The following is a 12,603-nucleotide window of genomic DNA, read 5'->3' on the forward strand; positions in this document are numbered from 1 at the left end:
CAGATATACAAACTCATAGCACGGCACCGAGTGCCACTGACATTTTCAGAAAATGTCTTCTAAACTGTTAGGATTTAGAAGACATTTGTAGAATCCCCAGAAGCAAAGATTTGAGTTACACATGTTCGCTTTGAAAATATGTATATTCAAAGAATTTTCACGATAAAAAAAAAATAGCAGATCTACAAGCTCATAGTTCATCACTTAATGCCACACTATGAGCTTGTAGATCTGCTATTTAAAAAAAAAATCATGAACATTTGTACAAATCTTTGAATATATATATATATATTTTAAAGCAACCATTTTTAACTAAAATGGCTTCTGGGGGGTCCCTGGAGCAATATATTTTGAGATGGGGGTCCGGGGCCAAATACATATCATTTTGGGGGTCCTTGACATGAATAAGTTTGAGAACCACTGATATACCGCACAGATGGACTCCTAGTTTAGTTAACTACTACCCCTAGTGGTCCTTTTTTCCCCTCTACACCAAATGTCTTCTAATATTTTGGTGAATGTTTGCCTATTTTTGACTAATGTTTGCCCATTATTGTATATACTGTTATAATAATAATCTTTATTTATAGAGCACCTTTCAAACATAATATATGCAGTTCAAAGTGTTTTACATTCAAATTACAACAGTAGAAAATGTTTTACATAAAAATTAGAACAAAGGTCAAATGAAACATAACAACAATAAAATGTGGGATCCAGTTGAGGGTGAAATAAAAGTGTCTGTAGGAAATCATTTAAAAGCAAGGTCATAAAAGTGTGTTCTAGCTGACTCTTAAACATATCAACTGAGGTTGCCTATTACAGTATTACATGCCCAGAATAGGGACACTAGGGAATCATGTGGTTAAAGAAAGGATGTCAACATCTGCTGTGAAACTGTTAAAAGTTGTCAGTACATCACAATGGCACAAAAGACAAATTCCTGTATATTTTGTTCAACTTGGCGATAATGTATTTATTCATCGTCTGTGTGTTTTGATGTGTTTCTATTTGTGCCTGTCTGTTGTCAGTGTCGCTGGAGAATGTCCTCCTAGATGTGAGGGAGCTGCAGCGAGGCTTGGAGCTGACCAAGAGAGAGTACAGCATGCACGGTCACAACACCATGCTCAAAGACTTCATCGCACACAATGAGGGCAAGCTCAAGAAGCTGCAGGACGACGCCAAGATTGCACAGGTGACCTTCTGCGTGCCCAGCCCCAAATGTCCTTATCTGAGGTTCCCTTTACTTGTCTTTTAACAGGAAGGGGTGACACCGTATCTGCAAGCGCTTTCAATGAGTGTAGCAACTCATAATGTGACAACGGCTCATAATGTAATAATCTAACTGTATGTAATAAAAACTCATAATGTAATAAAATCATGAGCGCATAACATTTTTTGCATAATGTAACATTAAGAACCTTAAGTAGCCACTCATAATGTATTAACAGTTCATAATGTAATAACAGCTCATATTGTTGAGAAAGGTGTTACATCGTAATAATCATGTCAGTATCATGGTCAGTAATATGGTCAGTATCAGGGTCAGTATCTTATGATGTTTTATGGGTTTGATTTTGTGTTGTGTCTTTGGAAGGATGCCTTTGATGAAGCTGTGAAGTTCTATGGGGAGAATGCTAAAACCACGCCTCCTTCTGTCTTCTTCCCAGTGTTTGTGCGGTTTGTCAAGGCCTATAGGGTGAGCAACACACACACACACACACACACACACACACACACACACACACACACACACACACACACACACACACACACACACACCTGACCAATAGCCAATAGCCTGTAGGCATGTCAGCCTTTCTTATGTCAATCTAGCCTCAAGCAGCCTCTGGGGAAGGTCAGTCTGTGGCTACAGGGACAATCTATGGTTCAATGTGTTCATGCCTCTGTGTGTACGGCACGCATGAATACGTCTATGGTGCCTCCTCCAATGGTGCTTCCATGTCATCTGTGGTGCTTCCAAGCCCCCAGAACCGTGGTAGAACAGTGAAGCTTCCGTAGCCTGGTGGTCAAATCTGGGATTGCAAGACGGCGTTTAAAACGCTAATGCGCTACTGTATCTACCGTTTGAAACCCTACTGCGCATGCTTTTATTGTCTGAAACGCCAGTGCGCCTGCTCTATTGGCTCAAACTTATCCAGGAAGTAGAGGTACTTCCGGGTGCTTTGTGCGCTTGTGAGCAACTTTCATTGAAATGAAGGTGGGGGCGGGGCCGTCCGCCCTCTAGATATATTATAACTATGGGTGCTTCCCTGTCATCTATGGTGCTTCCTATGGTGCTTCCCTGTCTTCTATGGGTGCTTCCCTGTCTTCTATGGTTCTTCCCTGTCTTCTATGGTGCTTCCTTGTCATCTATGGTGCTTCCCTGTCTTCTATGGTGCTTCCTTGTCCTCTATGGTGCTTCCTATGATGCTTCCTTGTCTTCTATGGTGCTTCCTATGGTGCTTCCTTGTCTTCTATGGTGCTTCCTATGGTTCTTCCCTGTCTTCTATGGTGCTTCCTATGGTGCTTCCTTGTCTTCTATGGTGCTTCCTATGGTGCTTCCCTGTCTTCTATGGTGCTTCCTTGTCATCTATGGTGCTTCCTATGATGCTTCCTTGTCTTCTATGGTGCTTCCTATGGTGCTTCCTTGTCTTCTATGGTGCTTCCTATGGTTCTTCCCTGTCTTCTATGGTGCTTCCTATGGTACTTCCCTGTCTTCTATGACGCTTCCTATGGTACTTCCCTGTCTTCTACGGTGCTTCCTACAGTATGGTGCTTCCATGTCTTCAATGGTGATTCCTATGGTGCTTCCCTGTCTATGGTGCTTCCTATGTGTTAATACTAGACATTGGTTCTGTATGCACTTGGTGATAAGCAGGAGTATAAATCGAATATTTTGTGTGTATATAATGTACAGGGTCCCCACGGTCATGAAATTCCTGGAAATATTTTGAAATTAAAAAAAAAAAAATCCAGTACTGGAAAAGGTTTGAAATTGATCAAACATCATCAAAGGTCCTGGAATTTATCAAGGGTCCTGGAAAAATATTTGGCTATGCATTGTTTTTGGCTATTGATTTTTTTTAAAACAAAACATTTTCATAAACATGAATAATATTACACAAAATAATATGTAACATAAGTAGTTTTTCGCCGAACGGGCTGTGTGACGGCAGCCTAATGTATGTCTCAAACTTTATTTTTGCTACACTGCCTATCTTTGGGCATTCTACATAGGAGTAAGAGACACATTATTGCGCCGAATGATTGTTATATAGGCCTGGAAATTGGGCTAAATATTCTGGAAAAGTTTTGGAAAAGTTTTGGAAATTCATTGCTAAAAATATGTGGGGACCCTGAATGTATATGGAGACACATTGACCAGTATGTCAGTGTCTTCTTTTTTTTAACAATGGTACAGTTGGTATATTGCATGAAAGAAGTGTGGATAGATGCCGGGTATTTTCTTACTGCAGCATGGAGAGGTACAGAGACACAGAATGGTCAGCTCCATCTCAGCAGCACAGCAGGACATCTGGTGGTCTGGGATATAGTACACTTTACCATAAGATGGAGCTAAAACAGGACAAAGTACTCAAGTAACTCAACCCTTGTACTTCAGTGTACTTCATTACTGTCCACCACTGGTGCTAAAACAGTTGAGGAACAGACACAAAGTGACACATGCTGACCTGTGCATTGAGTTGTTATCAGTAAGCGGGTTAGATCTGAATGTCCTCTTCAGAATTGTCAAGGTTACACAGTTATTATGAGTTATAAACTATTTGAAATGAATGCAACGTTAGCCTAAACTGTGATTGATGATTACTCTTCCCTTATTGATACCATATAAACTAACACCTACTGTATGCATTCTGTCGCTCCTTTTACATTGGATTGATGCCATCAAGACATTTTCGTTGTGCACTTGACAAAATGAAACCATTCATCCATCCAACAAGATGTTTTATGCATTTTGAACATTGACAGAAAGTTGAGTCTATGGCACCCCTGGATGAATATTGATAACCACCTTTAGGAACCACTGGTCTTGGTCTAGGCTGATTGTATCACTAGAAAGGTGGAAGTGAAAAGGTACAAAGCACCCTTCATAAATTCATATGTTCTGTCTTCCAAAACGGTACAAACGAGTACACTTTGAGGGTACATTAGCAGAAATTGTATTATAGTAAATGGCATGACCCCTAGTCAACAAACAACTAGGTAAATGGTCACATAAATAGAGTGCAAAGAAAGCAATTAAGTGCTACAAAGATACAAGGTAAACATCAAACCTACAGTAGCATCTGTCTAATCAACATGCTAATTCAGGTACGCAGCAGTTTATACAGGTATGGTTGTAAAGAGGAGTGCTAAGGGGTGAGGTAGAGTCTGAAGAGGTGAGTTTTCAGACTGCAGTTTAAATTTGGGAGTGAGTGCAGTCCCGACTGGATTAATTGAAGGAGTTCAATTGAGGGAGTTGCAATAGTCAAGCCTGTGGATGACTGAGGCTTCGATAAGGAACTTGGCAGACTCCTGGGTAAGGAAGGGTCTGATTCTCTGCATCTTGTACAGTGCAAACCTGTGCCTTGAAGGACAGCTGACTGTCCTGGATGCGGACGGGCATTTCCCACCCGATCTCAGTAACAATTGGCGATGCCCCCTTCTGTGACACACGTGGAACTGCCTCTCACATGAGCGGACTGCTTTAAATAACTGTTGACACTGTGGTGTCAATGTTAAACATTAGCCTACCAATGTCACAGAAGGGGGCGTAACACAGAAGTTACTGAGATCGGGTGGGAAATGCCCGGTCACGTCCTGGAACACTCCCAGTGTGTTGTCGATGGAAATGGGGGCAGGACTTTTCAGGGGAGAATATAAGCTTATTCTCGTCTGCATTGAGGTTGTGGGAAGACATCAACCGAGAGATGTCAGCCAGGCGTGCAGCGATGCGCTCTTCAACCTGTGTGGCAGAGGGAGGGAAGCAGAAAAAGGTTTAGGGTCCAACCAGTCAGGTAGTAGAGCCACTCCTGACTGGTCGGGATCCAAAAGGTTATTCTGTGAGAATAAGAATATCCCCTACCAAAGCCCTATAGTTGACTGTGTGTGTCTGTGTCCCGCAGCAAGCAGAGGAGGACAACGAGCACAGGAAGAGGCAGGAGCAGATGATGATGGAGAAACTTTTGGAACAAGAGGCCATGATGGAGGAGAACCAGGGCAAGGTAAGTCTCACTTCTCCCCCACCTCTTTGCCCTTTCCTCTTGCTCCTCATTCCCAACCCCCCGCCACCATCCATCCTTACTTATGGAACATGGTGGATCAAGCATGCCAGAAGGTAAGCCGTCTCCACTGATCTCCCCTCCATCCCTCCCTCCAGGGGCAGGATTAGCCGTGTGCTGGCTGGCTAGTTTGTTGTAGTTATATTGGGCTCGGCAGCCTCGACACCCTGCTGGGTCACATTACATCAAGTCAGGATCAGCAATTACACTACTTAAATGGTCCCATTAACACACAACAACATATGAGGGCACACACTCATCCACTTAGGGCTGGATGAATGCACTGTAATAAATTAATACAAGCCAAACAGCTGGTGGGAGAAATTTCACATTGAGTGTGAATATATATTTTGGTACTGTTTTTGATGACAATCTTAAATTCACTAGGTGCTAATGTGAAGCTACAGAGAATTCACCTTCTATAACTGTAGTCCTCCCAGGTTTCCAGAAGTTGCCATACTCATTTCCAGTTCAGATTCCCACAGCTTCATTTGATTCGCTCAAACACATATGAAGGTGTTATAATGAGTGTGCGCAAGGTAAATGCCCAGCGCCACGCCAAGCTGCTGGAGTTTACAAAAATGTGGCGCTACCATAAAACATCTTGGTGGACTAACAGCGCCTTATTCCTTAATAAGCATGCTGCCTTTAACTTGTCAAATTGAACCCCAGTCAATGGGACATCAGTTGATTGTGTGTGTGTGTGTGTGTGTGTGTGTGTGTGTGTGTGTGTGTGTGTGTGTGTGTGTGTGTGTGTGTGTGTGTGTGTGTGTGTGTGTGTGTGTGTGTGTGTGTGTGTGTGTGTGTGTGTGTGTGTGTGTGTGTGTGTGTGTGTGTGTGTGTGTGTGTGTGCCAGTCTCCGTCCCATAAGGGCAAGCGGCAGCAGCAGGAGTTGATCCAGGAGCTCAGGAAGAAGCAGGTGAAGGACAGCCGTCACGTCTACGAAGGCAAAGACGGAGCAATCGAGGACATCATCACAGGTAATGTGACCTGGGCCAGGCTCCGATCTGGACACATGCACACGTACACACACTGAGATGCACACACAGGATGCTCTGCATGCAGGTTCTCTCCTGTGCTCTACATTCAGTCATTAACGTGGGAGATTAACCACTAACACAAGAATGCCGGCTCTTATTAATTAAGCCGTCAGGTGTTTCAAAAACTGCAGGCTTTATTTAACATTATACAGAGTAAAAATCCAGCTAATCTAATGACCTTCTGATCCAGCTCAAAATGTGTGTTACGATCATCATTGCTCATCTTTATCTGCTTGTTGTTGCTTTGTTAACACTATCCATGTACAGGGGGCCGGGCTGTGTCCAGTTCCTAGAACATGAATTGATCTTGCATTCCACAATTGACTACTTTGTCAGTAGAGAAGGAAAAATGACATCTTTTATTTACTGAGAAGCAGTGAAAATGTGCCTCGGGGGGTATTGTAAATGTGTTTCTAGAGATAGACGCCCAGGCAATTGAAATTCAGAGTAAGCCTAATACACTCACCAGTCTCTGTAACAAGAAAACACTGTTACGGAATGACCGTCTACTAAATTTGTAACACTTTATCACCACCTGATTGATAGATACGTGTAATAATCCCACTAAAGTTATTTTACTAGCAGCCCACAAGGCCCCCTTTTTATAGAGCATAACCCCGCTAGAATGTGGACCATTCTAGATTGTATATGCTGTTTTGAGGGTATTTGCTTAGTGCTAACCAGTGCTAAACCCCCTTTTGTAGCATTCTGCTTTCTTATACTGTTTGTGTCTTGTCTTGTCTGTGGCTGTTTTTCCTGTTGTTCTCAATGCAGTGTTGAAGACAGTGCCATTTACCGCCCGCACAGCCAAACGTGGCTCTCGGTTCTTCTGCGAGCCCGCCCTCAATGAGGAGTACCATTACTAAGCTTATAGAACTCTCTCTCTCTTCCGAAAGGTTGCTGGAACACAACGTTCTATCTTTTTTTATTCCTCTCTCTCATACAACCATGTGTGCTCCATCACTTTTTCTCCTTCTCATAACTGCCTCTTCACTCACACACCTGGAACCTGTTTGTATTATGCGTGATGCAGCCCCACTATGGTTCTTGAGACAATCGTGTGTGTCTGTGTGCGCGAGTGCATGCCTGACTGTGTGGGTGTCTTTCCCTCTAAGCATGAGGAGTTGGAGGGCTAGCAGTTGTGATGGTGGTGGGGCAACTGTTTTCTCTCTTACCTTGCATGACCTGTGTCATCCATTCATTATCATTGTGTGTATTATCAACTACAGCAAGCCATAATGTCACAGCAGGAACAGTCTCCAACCAAGGTCACCATATCTGTGCAGGCAGGAGAGGAAGATTGGTGAAATATATATTTCTTTAACATAATGGAACATTAAGTTAGCTGATAGGCACCATCTAGTGGTGAAAAAAGTAAATAACATACATATAACAGAGGTCCCTGCTTTGATAACCAGGAGCAGATCATAAGGGTAAAGATGAGTAACAGTAATAGTTAAGCATGATGTCTATTTTCAGTCATCATTGCATTATATTCAGTAATATATTCCAAAGCTAGTACAGCTGCACTCACAGATTCACTCAGACAATACTGTACATGCCTGTGGCATTATACCTTGCCTTCATGTGTTAATGTCTCCATGAAAACTGTTTGATTATCTCAATCACAATTTATTATTGAAGATGTTTTGGCTTTATTGCATGTCAATTGCTTTTCCGCACCCCCTACCCACAATGCATTCCTCTTCACCTATTTCCGCTTAATTTGTGCTTGGCTCTGACTCCTGCTCATAGGCCACCTCCCAGTCACATGACTGTCTGTAAACCAGCAGGCTAGAGCCATATTATTTACTAATGTGCTGCATGGTGCATGCTTTTCTTTTTTGAAGTCCAGTACTGTCTTTTAAATCTAGATATATTATCACTGTGTGCCACTAACATACAGCCAGGTAATTCCACCGAATTGCCATTTTTGTGGTGAACTCTTCTCACTCACATATGACCTCCGGGGATTACTTGGCTGCATGCATGCTTTTGGTTGGTTTTTGTTCAAGATGCTATTGAAAGTTCTATGTTGTCTTCCTTTTGGAACCATGTTTGTATAGCGCTCACGTCGTTGTTTGAAACGGGCTCTTACTTTGCCATGCTGGTAGCCACTCAGCAAAGCAGTCTGGGTTTAGAGACAGAAAAAAAAATAAACAAGCCTAGAAAAGCTTTGATCTCCTCCCTTCCTGTGTGCCAGCTGTATCAGTTAACCGCTCACCTCTCCTGTCCTTGTCACTGCTGCCCCGCTCTGGCCCGGCCCCAGAAACCTGCTTTGCTCGCTCAGCAGCTCTCTCTCTCTCTCTGTTATGCCTAATTTATGCCCCGTCGCATGACTGCGTTGCGCGCCAAAAATAGCAGACCTACAAGCTCACGACGCGTCACATCCACAATGCGTTGTGAGCTTGTAGGTCGGCTATTTTCGGTGTGCGACGAAGTAATGAATCAGGCTTTAGTCCACTGTGAAAAAACACTTAGGGTGACATTCTCCCGTTCACCCTGACCATCCCCTTTTGTAATGTCCATTTTGTTCTTCTCTTCATCTAGCCCTAAAGAAGAATAATATTACTAAATTTCCCAATGCCTCGAGGGTAAGGAACGCCTCCAATAGCACCTCTGTGGTGGTGGATGTGTCCTAAACCTGGCAAGCAACTCTTTATTACCTCACTTCTCTTCTCTCTCTCCCTCCATCTCTTACCTCTGAAGTATTTCCACCTCCTTTTCCCCCTCATTCTCTCCCCTATTTAGAGTAGGAATATAGCATCTACTGTATGTCATAATGTAGCGTATTTATGACTGTTTGGAATTGCCAGTCTATGTTGGTTAACCACTTAAACCCTAGCATCCCTTTTCTAGGCATTTCATTGTGACTTGTTGAGCTTGTAGATGAGCTATTTTCGGCAAAGAGATTTGATGTAGAGGCAAAAAAAGTAGGGGGTTGGGACACCTGCTGGCCTAGCGGTCCAGGCGCATACCACATATAGGCTCTAATGCAGCCTGACAGCGTGTTGCGGGCTCAAATCCTGTCCCCGACGACCTTTGCTGCGTGTCACTCCCCGTCTCGCTCTCCCTGTTTCCTGTCATTCTCTTCTACATACTATCAATAAAGTCACAAAAAAATAGCATATTTAAAAAAGGAGGTCAAAGGGAGGTCAAGTACAGACCTATAAGGTTCACCATTCAACGAAGTGTATAGGGTTTAAGTGGTTAACATAATAAAAAAACATTTATGGGGAGCATTTGCTAAAGCAGAGATTCCGTTTCCGGATATCGACAGTAGGCTAGCAAATTGAAATCCCCATCAGGCCAGTCTGATTTTATACCATGTTGAGAAGTGTCGCTTAGGAAAACGAAATAATTATTCAGCGAAGTGTCGACCGACAAAATATAAAATAGCCTTCGGTACCATATTGTTTTTCTGCGTAGAACCCAAGCTGCTTTGGTTGACTGGCTGCCAGCGCTGAGCCTCTGGGCTTGTGTAAGGGGTCTGACAAGATGATTGACAGTTCTTTTATTCCTGCCTTCTCCCCAGATCTGAGGAATCAGCCTTACAGGCGAGCAGACGGCGTGCGGAGAAGCGTTAGGAGACGCTTTGATGATCAGAACTTACGGCCGGTGAACACTGAGGTGGTCATGTGACGAGGGAACAGTGCATGTGCTAAAGGGGGGAGAAAATGGGTGGATGGGTAATGAGAGAGAGAGAGAGAAAGAAAGAATAGAAGACTAGGATGGACGTGGAGAGAAGGATGACAAGTGAAAGATGATGCTGAGAGCGTAGTAGCAACCATAGAGATGATTATGTACTGTATATATACTACATAAGAATACATGTGATGTTATTCCATGTCTGTGGTGTGTAGCAGCAGCTTCTCACGATGAAGGAATGAAACCTAAAACAGAAGTGTCTTAAAGGTTGATTATAAGAACCTTAGACAAGCCAAGTGCCTGAACTGATTCTTTTCTTTTTTTTTGCGAGTGATCCAATGTCATTTTGTCATGCGTTTGTCCAATGACTGTCTGTTTTTATTACTGTCACTTCAAGCAATACGTGACCAGGCTTTAACTGTAACACTCCTGTGACATGTTGAACTGGAAACAGTGGTCTGAGCGACACACAGAGATGCTTCCTGGGAAACGTAGGTAGAATGCAGTAGATACGTTTCTCCTTGCAAAATAAGTTGGCCAATATTTCACTTTTAGTAATGTATGTGAAAGGCCATTAGTACCTTGCATTCCAGTGCTACTGGTATTTTGCCGGGTGCTGCACTAACATTTACACGCACAGGAAAAAAAATGATCTCATTTGTTTTTCAAGACTTTAAAGGGCTTGTGAACCCTTCAGAAGAGATGGACAAAAGCAGTGACCCAATACTGGTTGAAATTTCAATGACGTACTTCAGCAAGTCCAAAAGACCAGAAATAGCAAAGATAGACTGTACAGAGAAAGTGATAAAATTAAATTAAAGAGACCAGGCTAATGTGAACTGTAGAAAGCTAGGCCTCTCTACGAGTATATTGACATCTCATTCATCAGTGTTACTATGGTTAGTGGACCAAGCCGTGAATTCTTAGCGCCATATCTATAAAACCTAGGCTGTCTGCTAAAGTAGAAGTAATGTGCCGTCCATTTCAAACACTGCAACGCTGCCACAGTACAGCATTTTGGTTGAATGGTTTCTAAGATAAAATTGGGTTCACAGTCTTTATGGGAGTTTCTAAAAGGACTTACAGTAATAGTGTACACTTCCAGCCAAGCGTAGACACACTGAGACCTACTCGGTGATTAATTGTGAAAACTGGATGTCAAGTTTGCTTTTTAAAACTCTTAAAAGGCTAATCGGAATCTAGGCAACCGTCTATTCACCCTTTTGTAATTTTGATGTATAGTATTTAACCACTGAAAACGGTTTCCTTTTAGCTTTTGCTTATGTTTTCCCATTTGACATGGTCGTTTGTGACGGCACCTAAATGTTAAAGACATGGCAAAACACAAGTTTTCTAAATGTACAGATATTTTGCTACATTTTTTTTACTTAACTCCATTACCGAAAGGTTAATATTGTACATATTGTTTAAACAAAGTTTTCAACGCCCTGTTCTATACAATTTGAATGTTATTTTAACTTATAGTTTGTTTCCATTTTTGTATATTTAATTAAGCCAAAAACCTTGGCTTAAGCCATTAACAAAGAGCCTAGCATGCTAATTAGATTTGCCTCAGCCATGCTCGAGGCACTGGACCACTGAAATTGCTGTTGAGGGTGTGTCACAGAGCAATATCAAAACCAGTTGCATACATCTACAATATTTCAATGTGTAATTCCGCACATATTGCAGTTATAATTTGTCATTGTATGATTGCTACACATTGTAATACTAATTTTACATTCTATCATTAGGCTGGTGATGTTTTGTGATATACCCTCCTCTCTGGACCATAATATCTATTGAAGCATGTTCATCTCTGATTTGCTTTTACTGTCTATCTGCATCATTCCTCTGACTGGATAATACTGGCATGTCTTTTTCTCATCAGAAATGTATTTTAGGCATTGTGTGCTCATTACAGAATACTTTAAAATAACATGTCTTTTTTTAGGTTATGAGATTTTCAATGAATATGATCAAATAAACTATTTACACTGAATATTTCATGCTGGTTTCTCGATACGATTGCCGTTTTGTTTCCGGTTGACAACAGTTCTGACTATGTTTGAGTGGTTTAGAATTGCAAAAGTGCTCCCAACCATCAGGATATCACTTTACTGGCAGTAGCAGTAATGTAGTGGCAGCAATAATACTAAAATGTGATTTGATAGTCATATTTTCTCCATTTGACTGCAACAGACACCAGCATTGAAAAAATCAATACAAAACCTATTGCTGGATGAAATACACACTTTCAAGGGACAGAATCTTACGCGATAGAATACCCGTTAATACACTGCTTCTATGACGTGGATAATAGTGTTCATATTAGCGACCAACATAATATCAAGCTGTCAATTTATGAAGAACCTCAATATTTGAAAGCTGGAATACTTACATTCTGTATATTCCACACTTAACATTCTAAATGGTTCCAAGTTTTTCCAGTTGCAGTGGTTAATATCAGTGTAGCTGACAAGAAATAAACTTGGACCCAAGCTGTTCCCTAGCAACGCAATTCCACTGCCAAGGTCTATTAGCCCACACACTAAGCAGAGACAAAATGTACTGACAGTCTTTCATAGGTAATGATACCCAGTACCGTTGCTGAGTCTTGGTGGCAGCTG

The 12,603-nt window shown here is 42.0% G+C and overlaps 1 protein-coding gene across 3 annotated transcripts in view; it reads left to right on the plus strand.

Annotated features, from left to right (window-relative positions):
* The window catches only part of fmnl2a (formin-like 2a), a 68,374-nt gene extending 56,399 nt beyond the window's left edge, over positions 1-11,975 (plus strand). Inside the window, exons 22-27 of one of the 3 annotated variants that reach the window (XM_084083691.1) lie at positions 1,032-1,195; positions 1,598-1,699; positions 5,130-5,228; positions 6,142-6,265; positions 7,100-7,221; positions 9,861-11,975. In XM_084083691.1, coding sequence (XP_083939817.1) covers positions 1,032-1,195; positions 1,598-1,699; positions 5,130-5,228; positions 6,142-6,265; positions 7,100-7,191 — 581 coding nt within the window. In that variant the 3' untranslated portion in view covers positions 7,192-7,221; positions 9,861-11,975. Of the gene's footprint in view, positions 1-1,031; positions 1,196-1,597; positions 1,700-5,129; positions 5,229-6,141; positions 6,266-7,099; positions 7,222-8,875; positions 8,973-9,860 lie in introns of all 3 variants that reach the window. The other 2 variants (XM_084083692.1, XM_084083690.1) reach the window with 2 other exon arrangements.
* The last annotated feature ends 628 nt before the right edge of the window (positions 11,976-12,603 follow it).

This window comes from Gymnoscopelus microlampas (assembly GCF_963454915.1).
Source record: "Gymnoscopelus microlampas genome assembly, chromosome: 17".
NCBI lineage: Eukaryota > Metazoa > Chordata > Actinopteri > Myctophiformes > Myctophidae > Gymnoscopelus > Gymnoscopelus microlampas.